The 18,556-nt window shown below is 40.8% G+C and overlaps 1 protein-coding gene across 1 annotated transcript in view; it reads left to right on the top strand.

The window, feature by feature from the left end:
• The first annotated feature begins 580 nt into the window (after positions 1–580).
• swap70b (switching B cell complex subunit SWAP70b) overlaps positions 581–18,556 on the top strand; it is a 155,072-nt gene continuing 137,096 nt past the window's right edge. Inside the window, exon 1 of the mRNA XM_068046386.1 lies at positions 581–818. Coding sequence (XP_067902487.1) covers positions 723–818 — 96 coding nt within the window. The 5' untranslated portion in view covers positions 581–722. The remainder of the gene's footprint in view (positions 819–18,556) is intronic.

An 18,556-nucleotide genomic window follows, 5' to 3' on the forward strand; every position in this document is an offset into this window, starting at 1 on the left:
GTCAATGGTGGGTTAGATGGATGTTTAGATAAGTGGATGTGATACCAATCAAGTGCTCTGCTTTTTTCTGGTTAGTGTCTTGAATATTGTTGCAGCTGCACCCATCCAGGCCAGAGCAGAGTATTACTTGCCACTCCTGACTTGCGCCTGTAGGTTGTGGAGAGACTATGGGGAGTCAAGATGAGTTACTCGCTGCTATGGAATTTATGTGGTTGGTTTAGACGAGGTTTGGATCAATGGTGACCTTCAGGATGTTGATGGTGGGGTCTCCTATGATAATCCCATTATCATTTTTTAAAAAGTCAAGGGGAGATGGATCAGCTGTTCCTTGTTGGACATGGTCAGTTCCTGGCTTGGAAAATTGATTAATTTTATCATATTACTATTCTGCCTAGTTTTGTGCTTTTAACCATTTAGAACTGATATATACCAGTGCACGAAAATTGGGCTCCTGATATGTTTAAAAACACTTTTGCTCCTTTGATAAATTGGTCCAAAGTTCTGACCCTTGCTCTTTGATTTAAAGCCGTGTACTTTCTGCAGTGGTGCAGTTCAAGGAATTACAATGAGTCTCTTTCTGTTTGTGGACGGTTGTTAGTGGGTGGAGTTCCTCTCTGGGAATGTGAACTGCGCCGAGCCGGTAACTGACATGCGGAAGGCGTGGGTTACATGACTGGGAGGCTGCTGGCGGTGACTGCGGAGCGGAGACACCAGCGGCAACGATGGCGCTTCGAGAGGAGCTGTTGAAGGTTATCTGGCATGCATTCACTGCTCTGGATGTCGACAAATGCGGCAAAGTGTCCAAGTCCCAACTTAAGGCGAGTTTGAGGCTCTTTCTGTTGAGTTTAGTGTGCTGTGCTGAGCTGAGTAGTACTTTAATGCCTTCTCTGGCCGGGCAGAGAGCTGCAGGCTGTTGCTGTACTCAGGCTGCTTTATTCGCACCTGTGAACGCCATTCCCGTTTTCCACCAAGGCTGTGGAACTTGGTATCCAGTATCAGGAATGGGATTTGAAATCAAAGTAGTTAAGGTTCTTAAAGGATTGACTAAATGTTTGAGTGATTGTAAAAGCCTTTCAAAGGGATCGGAGATCAAATGGGGGAATTAATGTTAACACTTTGAAGTTTTCAAAGTTCATTCACCAATCTGATTTATTTTTCTGTAAACTACAGCTGATTTAATAGACTTATTTCATTTTTATAGAACGGTTTTTTTTTAAGTCTGTGTTTTTGCGGGCCAAGAATAACGGGCTAATTTTCTGGTCTGTCTTCTCATTTGCAATGCTACATCTTTTTGGCTGGTGCCTTGTTTTAAGGTGCATTAATGGATGAGCTGCCAAGTATTTACTGTATTATGTACAGTCCGTATGTGTGTTGTCTCATGTATTTAATTACTGACAGGAGCATTGAGAAACTTACGCTGCAGTGAAACTGCTTCTTGGGGTGGAATTTCCTATGTATTTGTGCCCAAGGACACATGCAATCTGGTTGTAAATCAAATACGTTCTGTAAAATATCGAGGAAGCCTTGACCCAACTGCATTACCTAATTATATTCTCATTCTTATGTGCTCATCTATCCATCCCTGTATCTGACTTTGCCCCAGGCTAAAGAGCCACAGATGCACATTTCCTGGAATTATGCTGGTTCTATATTTATCCTGTTTGAGGCTTACACTGTATTTTCTGAATTTCTGTGTAGGCCACATTAATAATTTTAAGTGTTTCATGATTGCAGATTCTTCAACTTTCTGTGACCCGTGTGCATAAATTATGCTAGATGGCTTGACATTTTTAATTTTCAATCTTAAAGAAGGAATTTAATGAGAGAGTTTGGTGCTTTCCTTGGACCCTAATTGTTTATGAACATTTTTACATATTGGTGTATATTACTGAGATTAGTAGGAAATTTGGTTGTAAATAGATTTCAGCAAAAAGGCCACATGAATGGCTGTAATTTCTGTTGTAACTTCCCAATTGTACCCCTGCAGGAAATCCAACCCTTGTTTAAAGGGTGTCTTATAACTAAGGGTTTCCGTGCATTCCATAGCCTCCTGAAATACGTTGGTGCTATTTGTTGACGTGCACTCTAAGCCGCTTATCAATGGGAAAGTGGAAGTATAACTGTACCCAATTCCATTTCCTTTCTTTTCTGTCAAGTAGCATGTTTTTAAAATAGTTTTTAGGATGTATAATTAATTCCATTCTATAGTTTCATTAATTGTAATCAGCTCACCTCTCCTGTGATTAATAAGTAGCAAAGTCCCAGGTTTTCATCCCCCTTTGCTGAATTAACTAATCTCAGTGTGGGATTGAGGTGTTACAATTGGCTTCGGTGCCTTTCAAGATGGGGAGGGGAAAATCAGCCAAGTTTTTTTTAAAATACTATTCAGTATTTCTGTGCCGCAGAAGGCAGATGGATGTTGAAGTTTGGGCTAAGCTGTGATGCGTCATGCAGCCAAATAGCCTACTAACATCCATGGTCTTGACTTGCACCTGAAGAATAACCACTTGGGTGGGTGACTGGAGAACTTGGTTTGATCCACTACTTTTAAAGGGGGGTATAAAAATGAAAAATAATGGTAATTAGGGGAAGGAAGACTATCCTATTATTAAACTTGATTTTTAACGTTGAACGAACCACAGTAAAGCATATCCAAATGCCAGGAAAGGCATTGAGACAGGATGAGCCAATGTTGCATATTGGCATGTACAGATTTTATTTTCTCCTCCTAGCCATGCTTTTCTGCTGTTGTATCGTTCCATGGTTACTAGGAACCCTCTGCTACTGCACCCAGGTAACCATTTCTGCCTTCTGATACCTCATCTCAGTGGCTGTGCTATTTACAAATGCTGGAAAACAAGTTCCTCGGTGGGAAGAATCACAGTCAAGCAGAAACACACATGCACACAGGGTAGCTGTCAGATAGTGAAAGGATTTTTAAAACTACTGCAGCTGAGATCATCTAACTCATCACAGACAGGGAATCGAACTTCAACCATCCTGGTGTGTATGATTCACTGGATAAACATTTTGGAGTCATAGGGATGGCTGGTTGTTCTATTTTTGTCCTGTTTGTTGCCTTGGGGCAGACAGGTATTCCATTAACTAAAAAATTAGAATTGTTGAGGATTTGTTGAACTCACTGTTTGTGTACTGAGAGTGATGTACATTAATTTTGTTGGGAAATTTGAGCTTCAAAATTTTTTTGGTTAATCCATTTGGAGGTTTTTTTTTTAACTGCCTGAATACTGCCACATGTGGATTTTATTTTTCTTCCCATCCATACTTTGTTGTATTGCTATACCATTCCACAAATAATGGATGCTGTGCTACTGCATCCAACTGACCATTCTTCATTTATGAAGCTATACCATGAGTGCAAACAGGCATAAATACTAAAATAATTTTAGCACTACCTTGTACAAGGTACCTGTAAACATAAATTGCCCCCTATGTTAGGACAGCCAGCTCACAAAATATTTGAAGCTAATTACTTACCCCTCGTCTGACATTTAGATTGATGTGTGTGGAACAATTGTTAGACAGCTCTAGATAAGTGAGTGCTTTTTAAAAAGCGGTACTAGAAGTCAACAGCAACAATTTGGATTTATATAGCACCTTTAACTTAATAAAAGTCCCAACGTGGTATCAAACAAAAGTTGACAGCAAGCCACATGAGATACTAGGGCAGATGATAAAATGCTTGGTGTAAGAGGTAGGTTTTAAGGAGTGCCTTAAAGGAAGATAGAGAGGCGGAGAGGTTTATAGAGGAAATTCCAGAACTTTGGGCCTTGGCAGTTAAAGGCACGGTTGCCAATGATGGAGTGATTAAAATTAAGGATGCCCAAGAGATAAGAATTGGAGGTGCACAGAGATCTCGGAGGGTTGTGGGGTTGGCGGAGATTACAGAGATAAGGATGGGTGAGACCTTAGTGCAATTTGAAAACAAGGATGAGAATTTTTAAATTGAAGCGTTGCTTAACCGGAAGCCAGTGTATGTGAGCACGGGTGATGGGTGAACGCAACTTGGTACAGGTTAGGGCATGGGCAACAGAATTTTGGATGACCTCATGTTTACGGAGGATAGAATGTGGGAGGTCGGCCAAGAGTGCATTAGAATAGTCAAATCTAGAGGTAACAAGCATGGTGGAAAGTTTCAGCAGCAGACAAGCTGAGGCAGGGGGGTGGTTTGGTGATATTATGGAGGAGGAAATAGGTAGTCTTAGTGATGGTGTAGGTATGTGGTTGGAAGCTCATCTTGGAGTCAAAAAATTACACCAAGGTTGTGAACAGTCTGATTCAGCCTCAGACAGTTACCAGGGAGATGGATGGAATCGATGGCTAGAGAACAGAGTTAATGGCGGAAACCGAAAACAATGATTTGTGTCTTCCCAACATGTAGTTGGAGGTAATTTCTGCTCATTATCCAGTACTGGGTGTTGGACAAGCAGTCTGACAATTTACCGAAAGTGGAGGGGTCGAGAGACGTGGTGAGGTAGGACTAGGTGTGGTCGCTGTATATGTGGAAACTGACACTGTCGTGTTACTGAGGAGCAACATGTAGTTGAGAAATAAGAGGAGGCCAAAGATAGATCCTTGGGGGACACCAGAGGTAACTGAATGGGAACAGGAAGAATAGCCATTGCAGGTGAGTCTCTGATTGCATCTGGAAAGATGAGAAAGGAATTGGGTGAGTGCAGTCCCACCGAGCTGGACGTTGGTGGCAAGGCATTGGAGGAGGTTGGTGTGGTCAGCCCTGTTAAAGGCTGCAGACAAATCTGGAAGGATGAAGCGGGATAGTTCACCTATCAGGGTGGATAAGTCCTTGCCTGTTTATGAAGTGTTGACAGAAATTAAGATAAATTTACTGAGCATTTAGAAATACAGTTAAATCAATGGCCGTCAGCATGAATCTGTTAAAAACATGTCACACTTGATAAATTTGTGTTTTTTAAAGAAGTGATCAGTTATATGGATAAAGGTAATTCAGTAAATGTAGTGCATATGATTTTCAGAAAGCATTCATTCAGATGAGGTTTGCTACAAAAATTTGGTCCTATAAATTAAGAGTAACAGTATGGTTAGAAAATTGGGGTGTGGTGGATGGAGGGCAGAGGAAGAGATAAAGCTAGTAGGTGTTCCTTGCTTTGGAGAAGGGTTGGAAATGGTTTACTGTAGGGGTCAGTGCAGGCTTCACAGTATATAGATGATTTGGCTTTGGACATAGGAAGCAGGTTATCGAATTGTTTTGATGACATGAACGGCAAGGAGGACTGTTTAGGGTGACATCGACACCTAGTCAGGGGCATGCAGCTCTTTAACATCTCGTTTGTGGCTCTCAACCTTTTCCAGTTGGATCACATTAACATTCAAAAAAAGCCTGAAAAAAATTTAAGTCAAGGAAAGTGTGAGAATTAGAAGCTAATCATTATGCTGCGCTTTCTGGTTTCAAATGATTATTTTGACAAAAACATCATTGTGTTCTAAATAAACCTGAGAGTGATATAGCTACAGCATGATTATTGATAATGCCTTTGCTTCGAGGAATAGGTGTTATGGTTTCGACCATTATTATTTCTAATGTAGCTGAGACGATAAATTATCCTGAATGTGTCATAGAGTCATACAGCACAGAAACAGGCCCTTCGGCCCATTGTGTCTGTGCTGACCATCCAACACCCAACTATTCTAATCCCAGAATTTTTTTTATCATGAGAATCAATAGCTGGAAAAATTCTTAATTCTACTCATCTTAAGTGAGAGTTTGTTTTAAAGATGATGACTGACAAAATTGTGGTCAAAGTCAAAAAGTGCAATAATTCAGAGTTAGGTCTGTTTTAATTTTATTATTTTCCTCTATTGATACATAAATAAAATGCATGTGTTGAATTTATTATATATGCAAATTATGCATTTTACCAGAGACACCTGGCAATTTGCCAAGTATTTGGTTTAGAAATGCCAAAATTTCATGTGGCTACCAATAGTTTTTATTTTTGGCTGTTTTTCTATATAAAAGCTCTTTGGGTAGAAAAGGTTGCTGACCCCTGATCTAGCCGAATGGGCAGGTAGGTGGCAGATACAATTTAAAGTGGAAAAGTGTTGAGCTCTATTTTGGGAGAAAAAAAAAAGTATGGGAGTATACACTAAATGGAAAGAGGCTGTATTTCTAGAAATTCAAATGCTGTATCATCTCTGAAAGTGAGTGTTTGAGAGGTGACGCCATTAAAAAGGCTAATCGCACTTTATAAGTTGGGACATAAGAGTACAAGAGAAATAAAGTAATAAAATTATACAAAGCAATGCTTAGGCCATTGTGCAGATTTGGGAGGCCAATTGCATAAATGACAAAGCAATAGATTGTTGACTATGTTGGTTCTCTAGCTTGATATTAAGGTAGGAGACTATGGTTATGAGGAGAAACTTGATATTCTGGGACTATTTTCATTGCAGTAGAAACAGCTTAGAGGAGATTTAATAAGAGTTTTTTTTCAAATGAAGCCTTTTTGATAGGGTGAATAAGCAAATGCTATTTTCTATGTTTCGAGTGTCAGTCAAGTTGGATGATCAATTTAAAGTGGCCACAGTGAGGACAGAGGTTAGGAACTATTTCTTTACGCAGGGAGTTGTTGGAACAGTGAATACTTTTCCAAAGGGAGGAGCTAAGGGAGAGACTATTATGACTTTTAAGGGAAAGGTAGATTAATATTTGAAGCAGAAGAAGGTAAAGGACTATCAGGAATAGAATAAGATCATGGGTTTTAATTTTGGATTGTTCGAGAAAAGCTCTGACTAACATGATTGGTAAACTGGTCTTCTGCTGTGTTGTAAACTTCTTTGGTTCTGTGGTATAATGTCACTGTGTCGGATTGCTACAGTCTGAAATCCAATGCCAAGTTGTACAGCCATGAATCAGCAATTGATGGTGTAAATCTGTTTGGTATTGAGTCTTGTTATGCTCATGTTGCTTTCTCATATAGGCAATGGATAGTCTTTAAAGAATTATTACATAGTTTACAGCAACTATACATTCCTTCAAGGCACAAAAAACCCAAAAGAAAAGGTAGTCAGCTGTGGAATACAAAGGAAGTTAAGGATTGTATAAGATTAAAAGAAAAGTCTTATAAAGTTGCTAGAAATAGTAGTTAACGTGAGGATTGGGAGAATTTGGAATACAGCAAAGGAGGACGAAGAAACTGATAAAGGGAGAATAGAATATGAATGTAAACTAGCAAAAAACATAAAAACAGACTGTAAAAGCTTCTATAGGTACATAAAAAGGAAACATTTGGCTAAGATAAATGTGGGTCCATTACAGGCAGATTCAGGAGAATTTAAAATGGGGAATAGGGAAATGGCAGAGAAGCTAAATGATTACTTTGTGCCTGTCTTCACTGAGGAAGATACAAGAAATCTCCCAGAATTAGAGATCCAAGGGACAAAGGAGATTGAGGAATTGAAAGAAATTAGTATTAGTAAGAAGGTTGTATTGGAGAAATTAATGGGGCTGAAGGTTGATGAATCCCCAGGACCTGATATTCTACATCCCAGAGTGCTGAAAGAGGTAGCTATGGAGATAGTGGATGCATTGGTGACCATCTTCCAAAATTCTATAGTTTCTGGAATGGTTCCTGCAGATTGGAAGGTTGCAAATGTCACCCCACTATTTAAGAAGGGAGGGAGAGAGAAAACAGGGAACTACATACCTGTTAACTGTACATCGATAGTAGGGAAAATGCTAGGATCTATTCTAAAGGATGAAAAAAATGGACACTTGGATAATACTGATCTGATGGGCATAGACAACATGGATTTATGAATGGGAAATCATGTTTGACAAACATGTTTGAATTTTTTGAGGATGTTACAGAATTGATAAAGGGGAGTCAGTGGATGTAGTATACCTAGACTTTCAGAAGGCTTTCGATAAAGTCCCCTACAGGAGATTGGTTAGTAAAATTAAAGCACATGGGATAGGAGGTAATATACTGGCATGGATTAAGGATTGGTTAACAGGCAGAAAACAGAGAGTAAGATTAAACGGGTAATTCTCGCGTTGGCAGGCTGTGACTAGTAGGGTACCGCAAGGATCGGTACTTGGGGTCCCAGCTGTTCACAATATATAATCAATGATTTGGATGTGGGGACCAAATGTAGTATTTCCAAGTTTGTGGATGACACAAAACTAGGTGAGAATGTGTGTTGAGGAAGATGCAAGGTGGCTTCAAGGGATTTGGACAGATGTAGTGATGTCGGCAAGAACAAAGCAGATGGAATATAATGTGGAAAAATGTGAGGTTATCCACTTTGGTAGGAGGAATAGATGTGCAGAGTATTTCTTAAATGGTAAGAGATTAAGTCTAGATGTACAAAGGGACCTGGGTGTCCTTGTCAAGAAGTCACTGAAAGCTAACATGCAGGTGCAGCAAGCAATTAGGAAGGCTAATGGTATGTTAGCCTTTATCGCAGGAGTATATGAGTACAGGAGTAGTGAAGTCTTCCTTCAATTGTATAGAACCTTGGTTAGACTGCACCTGGAGTACTGTGTGCAGTTTTAGTTCCCTTACCTTAGGAAGGATATTATTGCCATAGATGGAGTGCAACAAAGGTTCATCAGACTTGTTCCTGGGATGGCGGGACTGTCCTATGAAGAGAGATTGGGGAAACTGGGCCTGTATTCTCTAGAGTTTCAAAGAATGAGAGGTGATCTCATTGAAACCTACAAAATACTTAAAGGGATAGACAGGGTAGATGCAGGTAAGATGTTTCCCCTGGTTGGGGAGTCTAGAACCAGGGGACACAATTTCAAAATAAGGGGGAAGCCACTTAGGACTGAAATGAGGAGAAATTTTTTTACTCAGAGGGTTGTGAATCTTTGGCATTCTCTACCCCAGAGGGCTGTGATAGCTCAGACATTGAGTATGTTTAAAGTAGAGATTGACATATTTCTAAATACCAATGACATGAAGGGATATGGGGATAGTGTGGGAAGAAGGCATTGAAGTGGAAGATCAGCCATGATCGTATTGAGCAGGCTCGATTGGCTGAATGGCCGACTCCTGTTCTTATGTAAATCAGTTACTATATACTTGATGTTAAAGGTTGGAATTCCATGCCTATTAGGTGTAATCCATCTTGCACTCAGTGCAACATATATGTTGTAAAAGCCACTTTCTTCTGCTAACCAGAATTTTGGTTTAGGCTTGCTACATTATTGTATTAGGAAATATTTATACAGACTGGTTATGACAGAAATAAAATTATAGGAAGAAAATGGTTGAGATTTTAAAATGTTCAGGCTGTTAAATTTGTGCATGTTTATCAATATTGCTCTCAGGTTATAATGCTAAATAAATGCAAACAGAACATTAATTACATTGAGAATGTTTTAACTAGATTTTGAAATATGTCACAGCCAACCTGTATTAAATATATTGGCTTGCAACATTCATCAGGAATAATACAATAAAGTTGCAGGTCTAAATCAAAACACTGGTAGGCAGAAGTCACTGAATTTATGACGTAAACTGTACTGAGTTTAACCTAGCTTCTATTTTACCTTTTTAAAAAATTAAATGGAAATTTTAATGCATCTTGCCTTCAGTTTCTTTTGAAAAAAGTACACCAGAAAGCTCTTTATTTTCTTTGTTACCGTCTACTATTTAAATGATAATTGTTGGCTACAATGTCAGATGGTACAGCTATAAATTGGAGATGATTCTTGAATTGTGGAAACCAAATGGAAGGAGTAATAATCACCATTGAATTACATAGAATTTTACTGCATGGAAAAGAGATCAACAGATTTCTGCCAGTGCTTATGCTTCACACAAGCTTCTGCCCAGCTTTAATACATCTGACTCTATCAACAAAACCTATTCTTTTCTCCCTCATGTACTTATCTAGCCTTCCTTTAAATGCAGCTGTGATTCTGTTCCAACCACTCTGTGATAACTAGTTCCATAATATTTGTCTTTTCAACTTTATCCTAATGTGCACATTGACCAGAATAACTTACTTCCTCAAGCTCTACCCTATTCATGTCACACTGGAAGCAAAAGATTGTAAAATGCCCTGTGTTAAGGGCTATGTATAGCTTCTTTATGCTTTTAGCATTAATCTTTGCTTGCTGGTGCATCACTAATATTATCAGCACTTGATTTTAAAAAAAACTTAAAGTAGAAATCAAGGATACTAAAAGTAACATATTCAGTGGTTTTTAAAGCCTTCCCCTTTAAGTATCACAAATAAATTACAGAAAAGATATAACATTATTTGTACTGCTGTTAAGATAAAACTCTCCTTGTATGAAAGATCCTTCACACTGGCCTTGGAAGGCTGAATTTAAAATTATCAAAGCGCTAAGCTTAAACAGGCATCTTTTGACTCCTCCACGCAATAAAGGTCGCCGTTGTGATAACTTGAATCCAAGAAAATGAGTGATTCAAACGCTAATGGGAGATTTTCAGAAGGGTTCTGTGTGTAAATTCTGCATTGTTGAAATGATGACTGCATTTGGTTGAAATGTGGTTGAAAAATACTATTGTAGCTGTATTTATTAAAAACACTGTGTGAAACTATGTTTCCCTAAACAGGATAGCTGCCATTTATAAACACAAGGCCACAAATGTGTTTGTAACTAACTTAAGTTGATTTTTTTCTGTTTTCTTTAATTTGCTTTTATCTTCTCTTCTAAAAGAAGAGACAGGTGCTGGTTCCCTCTGGTACCTTGTTTGAGTGGCCTTTTTGATGCATGTATGAGCTGCTGATCGGCTCAATCACGTCTTCACTTCCACTTTTGTTGGCCTGGTCCCCAGTAAAATCCTGAAACTGTCTCGACTTTGTTGTTCCCCTTGATACTTTCCCCATCTTAAGCTCAAGGGATGCAGATTTGAATGTTTATGGCATATAACAGGTTTAGCCACTCATTGCCAGAACCAGCTGGACTACATCAAGTCATGCCCAGGTTCTGCTCTCCACTGCAAAATTGCTCACTACATCAGGATCATCTTGGAATGCAAGCATAGCCACTGGCTTTCTTTCTCCACTTCAAACCATCTCCTTAAACCACACTCCCCTGCCCTTCAGCTCCAACAACATGCAAGATGCTCATTAAGATTGAGTCCACCCTTACAGCTGTCTTTGCTGCTTTCCCTCCCTTCCCCAGCCCACCAATCTATGCTTCCTCCAAGGTTCCCCCTGACTCTCATCTTTCTCTTTTCTTTTCTCCTATCTCCGTTCATGCCCTCTCCAAGCATCTTGTCCATGATGCCCATCTCCTGCTTTCTCAACCCCATTTCAATTAAACTGTTGACTACCCAGCTTCTCTTTCCTGGCTCCCACACCAGCTGACATTGTAAATGATGCCCTCCTCAGTACGGTCCCCCTCCCTTTCAGTTCTGCGGTCATCAATCCCCCCCCTCAAAAAACCCATCCTTGACTCTGCTGTCCTTGCAAACTACTGACCTAACACCAACCTCCCTTCCCTCTCAAATCCTTGAACATGTTATCAGCTTCCAAATGTTGTCCATCTTTCCCACAACTGAACTTCTTCAATCAGGTTTCCACCTGACAACACTGAAACAGCCCTAATCAAAGTTACAGTTACATCCATTGTTGCTGTCACCATGGTGTGCTATTCATCCTCATACTTCTCAACCTGTCTGCAACATTTGACATGTTTGACCATGCCATTCTCCTCTCCCTTACATTGGCCAGCTGGGTGGGACTGCCCTTGCCTGGTTCCATTCTTATCTATCCAGTAGTAGCCAGAAAATCTTCTGCAATGGCTTCTCTTCCCACCTCCACAACATTACCTCTGGAGTCCCCAGTGGATCTGCCCTTGGTCCCTTCTATTTCTCATCTGTGTGCTGCCACCTCAGTTACAATATCCGAAGACATGTCTGGTTCCACATGTACACTGATGACACTCACCACTTCTCTCAACTCCTCTATTACCTCTGTGTTGTCAGACTGCTTGTCTGATATCCAGTGTCAGATGAGCGGAAATTTCCTCCAGTTAAACACCAGGAAGACTAAAGTTTATTCTCTTGCCATCGATTCCATTCCCTCACTTGCCACTTTCTCTGGCTGATCCAGACTCTTCATAGCCTCAGCGTCCTATCTCACCCTGAGATGAGATTTTGAGCCCATATCCTCTCCAACACAAAGACTGCCTACTTGCACCTATGGAATATCTCCCGTCTCCACCTCTGCTGAAACCCTTAGCCATGCTTATGTTACCTCCAGACTATTCCAGTGCTTTCCAGGGTGGCCTCTCATCTTCCACACTCCATAAACTTGAGTTCATCCAAAACTCTGGTGCCAGTATCCTAACTCTCACTGTCTGTTCAGCTATTCTCCCTGTGCTTGCTGCCCTACATTGGTTCCTGGTCCATCAATGCCTTGATTTTCATATTTCTTATGCTCACATTCAAATCCCTCCATAATTTGCCACACTCGACATCTGTAACTTCCTCTAGCCCTGCAACCCTCTGAGCCTCTGTGTTCTTCCAGTTCGGCCTCTTGTGCATCTCCTACTTCCATCATTCCATTATTGGTGACCATGCGTTCGGCTACCTAGGCTCTAAACTCTGCAATTCTCTCCCTAAACCTATCTGCCCATTGCTCTTCCTTTTAAGACGTTTATTAAAACTTACCTCTTTGACCAAGGTTTTAATCACCTGCCCTATCATCTCCTCCTTTGTCTGGATGTCACTATTCATCTGATTGCACTCCTGTGAAGTACTTAAGGATTGTGTTATGCTGAAGGCACAATACAAATACAAGTTATATGTATAAGTTTTGACAGTGAGTGTGATTATTCGACGATATTGTGAGGAGGGTACTTTTGGGTGCGATGGGGGGGAGGCAGTGATTGAGTTTACAGCTTAGCCTAATTCTGTGCTTAACAGATGTTCACAGACATGTTCCAGTGGGAATCATTGAACAATAATCAGATGTGAAAACCCTGTTGATTTTGAAATCCAGGCCAATATATTAAAAATCAGTATTTGATTCCTCCGCAGCAACCCCCCCCCGCCCCCCCCAGTGAAGGTGCCATCTCTTGCTGGGATATGTAGCATTCCACATGTGCTGGCAGCTCTCTGACACTTCACCCAACATGCCAATCCTCATGTGAGCCTAGACTGAATGGCAGCTGGGTATTCAGCCATAGAGCCACAATATAGCCATGTCCAATCTTGCCCAGATCAGCACTTTCCAATATGTGTTAATGGATAGTGATCAGGAGTAGGAACCCTGGCTGACATTCCCCCTGCACCTTGCTCCCTCACCCACCAAACCAATGATGGTGAGGGCAGTTGTTAAAAATTCGTAGTCATATTTTACTGATTTGTAGTAAATCCAATAAAAATTTACTGGATAATCTTTGTTTCCTAAACATTATTTATGAAACTCTGTAAAACTGCACACTTGTGTGGTGCAAATCATTTTGTTCCTGAGTGTAATCCAATATGTAGCATCATTTTGGTTTTGTTTGTTTCTCTGTGCCTCTTGCTATTTCCTGTTCATCGTTCTCAGTTTCAGTGTAACAATGTTCTGGTGGCATCCTGCAGCCCAAGAAAAGTCTAGTTGCTATTCTGAATTTTGCCCAACTGTTGAAATGGGCTCTTAACCTTCTGATTTGTGGTAATCTTTACAAACTCTGGAGAAAAAAAGATTCAGGTGGGATATTCAAAAATTCTTGAAGTTTGATGGTACACTTCTGATTGCCACAAGCTCTAAAGCCAGGGGACCAGGTGCACAGACCGTTTAGATGTAACTATTTTATGCAGAAGATAATTGCATATGGAATGGAATGAGCAGGAAGACAGTGGTGGCAGATAATATGGAAAAGGTTCAGGGAAAATTAGATAGATATTTGAAAGAGTGGGCGATTGGGTGTCTTTGGGACTGAATTATTTTCCATGGCGTACTTTCCTCAGTTTCTATGTTGAAGGTTTACAGTTCTCTATTAAACAAGTGCACTTTAGCCAGAATAAAGGTAGAAAATCATCCAGAACCCACAAAAATGTAGTATGGCAAACATTTATTTGTAGTCTATGGATAGAAAATGTTGAATTGTTTTGTGTGTTTATAAATGGCCACTTTGGTTCTTAAATTGATAAATTTCTAACAAATTTTTTTTTTAATTGAGCTCCACAGGGAACATAGGAGCAGTAGTAGGCCATTCAGCCCATCGAGCCTTGGCCATTCAATCCAATCATGGCTGATCATCCACTTCAATGCCTTTTTCCTACACTATATCCATATCCCTTTATAGAACCTGAGAACCATAGAAAAATTACGGCACAGAAGGAGGCAATTCAGCCTGTCGTGTCCGTACCGACCGAATAAACTAGCCGCCCTATCTAATCACATCTTCCAGCACCTGGTCCATAGCCTTACAGGTTACAGCACTTCAGGTGCATGTCCAGGTACCTTTTAAAAGAATTGAGGGTTTCTGCCTCCATCACAGTTCCTGCCAGTGAATTCCAGACACCCACCATCCTCTGGGTGAAAAGGTTTTTTCTCATGTCCCCTCCAATCCTTCTACCAATCACCTTAAATCTGTGCCCCCTGGTAATTGACCGCTCCGCTAGGGGAAACAGGTCTTTCATTGGTATTTAGAAATCTATCAATCTCTGCTTTAAACATACTCAATGACTGAGCTTCCACTGCCCTCTGGGGTCGCGAATGCCAAAGATTCACAACCCGCTGAGTAAAGAAATTTCTCCTCATCTCTGGCCTAAGTGGCTTCCCCCTTATTTTGAAATCATGTCCCCTGGTTCTAGACTCCCCAACCAGGGAAAACATCTTAGCTGCATCTACCCTGTCTATCCCTTTAAGTATTTTATAGGTTTTGATGAGATCACCTCTCATTCATCGAAACTCTAGAGAATACAGACCCAGTTTCCCCAATCTCTCTTCATAGGACAGTCCCCCCATCCCAGGAACAAGTCTGGTGAACCTTTGTTGCACTCCATCTATGGCAATAATATCCTTCCTAAGGTAAAGGAACTAAAACTGCACACACTACTCCAGGTGCGGTCTAACCAAGGTTCTATACAATTGAAACAAGACTTCACTACTCCTGTACTCAAATCCTCTTGCGATAAAGGCTAACATACCATTAGCCTTCCTAATTTCTTGCTGCACCTGCATGTTAACTTTCAGTGACTTCTTGACAAGGACACCCAGGTCCCTTTATACATCTACACTTTCTAATCTCTTACCATTTAAGAAATACTCTGCACATCTGTTCCTCCTACCAAAATGGATAACCTCACATTTTTCCATGTTATATTCCATCTGCCATGTTCTTGCCCACTCACTAAGTCTGTCTAAATCCCCTTGAAGCCACTTTGCATCTTCCTCACAACACACATTCCCACCTAGTTTTGTGTCATCCGCAATCTTGGAAATATTACATTTGGTCCTCACATCCAAAACATTGATGTATATTCTGAACAGCTGGGGCCCAAGTACTGATCCTTGCAGTACCCTACTAGTCACCACCTGCCAATGTGTGAATGACCCATTTATTTCTACACTCTGTGTTCTGCCTGTTAACCAATCCTTAATCCATGCCAGTATATTACCTCCTATCCCATGTGCTTTGATTTTGTTAACCAATCTCCTGTGGGGGACTTTATCGAAAGCCTTCTGAAAATCCAAGTATACTACATCCACTGACTCCACTTTATCAATTCTACTAGTAACATCCTCAAAAAACTCCAACAGGTTCGTCAAACATGATTTCTCATTCTTAAATCCATGTTGTCTATGCCCCATCAGATTATTATTCAAGGATCCATTTATCGCATCCTTCAGAATAGATTCTAGCATTTTCCCTGCTACTGATGTAAGGCCAACAAGTCTGTAATTCCCTGTTTTCTCTCTCCCTCCCTTCTTAAATATTGGGGTGACATTTTCAACCTTCCAATCTGCAGGAACCGTTCCAGAAACTATAGAATTTTGGAAGATGATCGCCAATGCATCCACTATCTCCATAAGCTACCTCTTTCAGCACTCTGGGCTGTAGAATATCAGGTCCTGGGGACTCATCAACCTTCAACTTCATTAATTTCTCCAATATAACCCTCTTACTAATAATTTCCTTCAATTCCTCAATCTCTCTAGTCCCGTGGATCTCTAATTCTGGGAGATTTCCTGTTTGTTCCTTAGTGAAGACAGACACAAAGTAATCATTTAGCTTCTCAACCATTTCTATATTTCCCATTATAAATTCTCCTGACTCTGCCTGTAATGGGCCCACATTTGTCTTAGCCAAATGTTTCCTTTTTGCGTACATATAGAAGCTTTTACATTCTGTTTTAATGCTTTTTGCTTGTTTGCATTCATATTCTATTCTCCCTTGCTTTATCAGTTTCTTTGTCTTCCTTTGCTGTATTCTAAAATCCTCCCAATCCTCCGGTTTGCTACTATTTCTGGCAACTTTATAGGCCGTTTCTTTTAATCTTATACAATCCTTAACTTCCTTTGTTAGCCACGGTTGACTGCCTTTACTTTTGGGGTTTTTGTGCCTTAAAGGAATGTATAATTGCTGTAAACTATGTAATAATTCTTTGAAGACTATCCATTACCTATGTAGTGTCATACCATTTTAATGTATTTTCCCAATCCACTTGAGCCAATTTGCCCCCCATACCTTCATAATTTCCTTTGTTCAAATTTAACCCCCTTGCTTCAGATTGAACTACCTCACTTTCAAACATAGAATTTACATTATCATATTATGTCACTCATCCCTAAAGGTTCTTTTACAACAAGATTATTAATTAGTCCTTTCTCATTTCGTAATATTAGATCTAAAATAGCCTGTTCTCTAGTCAGTTCCTCAACATACTGCTCTCGAAAACCATGCCTAACACATTTCAGAAACTCGTCCTGCACAGCATTAGTGCTCATTAGGTTTACCCAGTCTATATGCAAATTTACGTCGCCCACAATTACTGTATTACCCATGCTACATGCTTCTCTAATCTCCAGATTAATACCATGCCCCACACTACCACTACTGTTTGGTGGCCTATAAACAACTCCTACCAATGTTTGCTGCCCTTGCTGTTTCTTAGCTCCACCCAAGCAGATTCCATATTTTGTTTTTCCGATCTGAGATCCTCCCTTACTAATGTACTGATCCCATCCCTTATTATCAGCGCAACGCCACCTCCTTTTTCCTTTTTGCTTGTCCTTCCTAAATGTCGAATGTTGTTGAATATTCAGTTCTCAGTCTTGGTCAACCTGTAGCCACGTTTCCGTAATGGCAGTTGGATCATACCCATTTACCTCTGTTTGTGCCTTTAAATCATCTACCTTGTTGCGAATGCTGCGTGCATTCAGGTAGAGTGTCCTTAACCTTGTTGTCTTGACATTATTCGGCATTCTAAGCCTAGTTGATACTTGCCTTTGTTTCACCTGCCTTCTAATGTCGCTTGCTACTTTTCTACCTCCTGTTCCCAGCTTTATTTCCTTCCAATTTGAGCAACCCTTCAGGTTCCCATCCCCCTGACAAGCTACTTTAAACCCTGCCCAACAGCACTAGCAGATCTCCCTGCGAGGATATTAGTTCCGGTCCTGTTAAGGTGTAGCCCATCCATCTTGTACAGGTCCCACATGTTCCAGAACCGGTCCCAATGCCTCAGAAATCTGATGCCCTCCCTCCTCCAACAATTCTCCAGCCACATGTTCAATCGATCAGTCCTCCTATTCCTATGCACATTTCCATGTGGCACTGGGAGTAATCTTGAGGTCCTGCTTTTTAATTTCCTTCTAACTCCCTAAAATCTGCTTTCAGGACCTCATCCCTTTTCCTACTTATGTCATTGGTACCAATGTGGACCATGACCTCTAGCTGTTCACCCTCCCCCAGAAGGATGTCCTACAACCGCTCCATGACATCCTTGACCCTGGCACCAGGGAGGCACGACACCATCCTGGAGTCACATTTACTGCCGCAGAAATGCCTGTCTGATCCCCTGACTATTGAATCCCCTATCTCTATTGCAGTTCCACTCTTTTTCTTCCCCTCTTGTGCAGCTGAACCACCCATGGTGCCACGGACGTTGCTCTGGCTGCACTCCCCTGGGGAACCGTTGCCCTCGCCAGTATCCAAAATGGAAAACCGATTAGCAAGCAAGATAGACTCGGGGGACTCCTGCACTGCCTGCCTGGTTCTCTTAGACTGCCTGGTGGTCACCCACTCCCTCTCTGCCTCAATGCTCCCACCCTGCTGTGTGATGACATTGGTCAAGTTAAATCTCTGGCCAATGGTAACCCCAGGATGTTGGTGGGAGATTCAGTGATCAGCAAACATCCCTGTTTCTGACCTTATGATGGAGCAGCTGAAGATGGTTGGGCCTAGTACACTACCCTGAGGAACTCCTCTAGTGATGTCCTCAGGCTGAGATGATTGGCCTCCAACAACCTCAACTATCTTCCTTTTGTGCTTGGTATGACTCCAGTCAGTAGAGAGTTTTTCCCCAATTTCCATTGATTTCAATTTTACTAGGACTCCTTGATGCCCCACTCA

The sequence above is a fragment of the Heterodontus francisci genome, chromosome 14 (assembly GCF_036365525.1).
Source record: "Heterodontus francisci isolate sHetFra1 chromosome 14, sHetFra1.hap1, whole genome shotgun sequence".
Lineage (NCBI taxonomy): Eukaryota > Metazoa > Chordata > Chondrichthyes > Heterodontiformes > Heterodontidae > Heterodontus > Heterodontus francisci.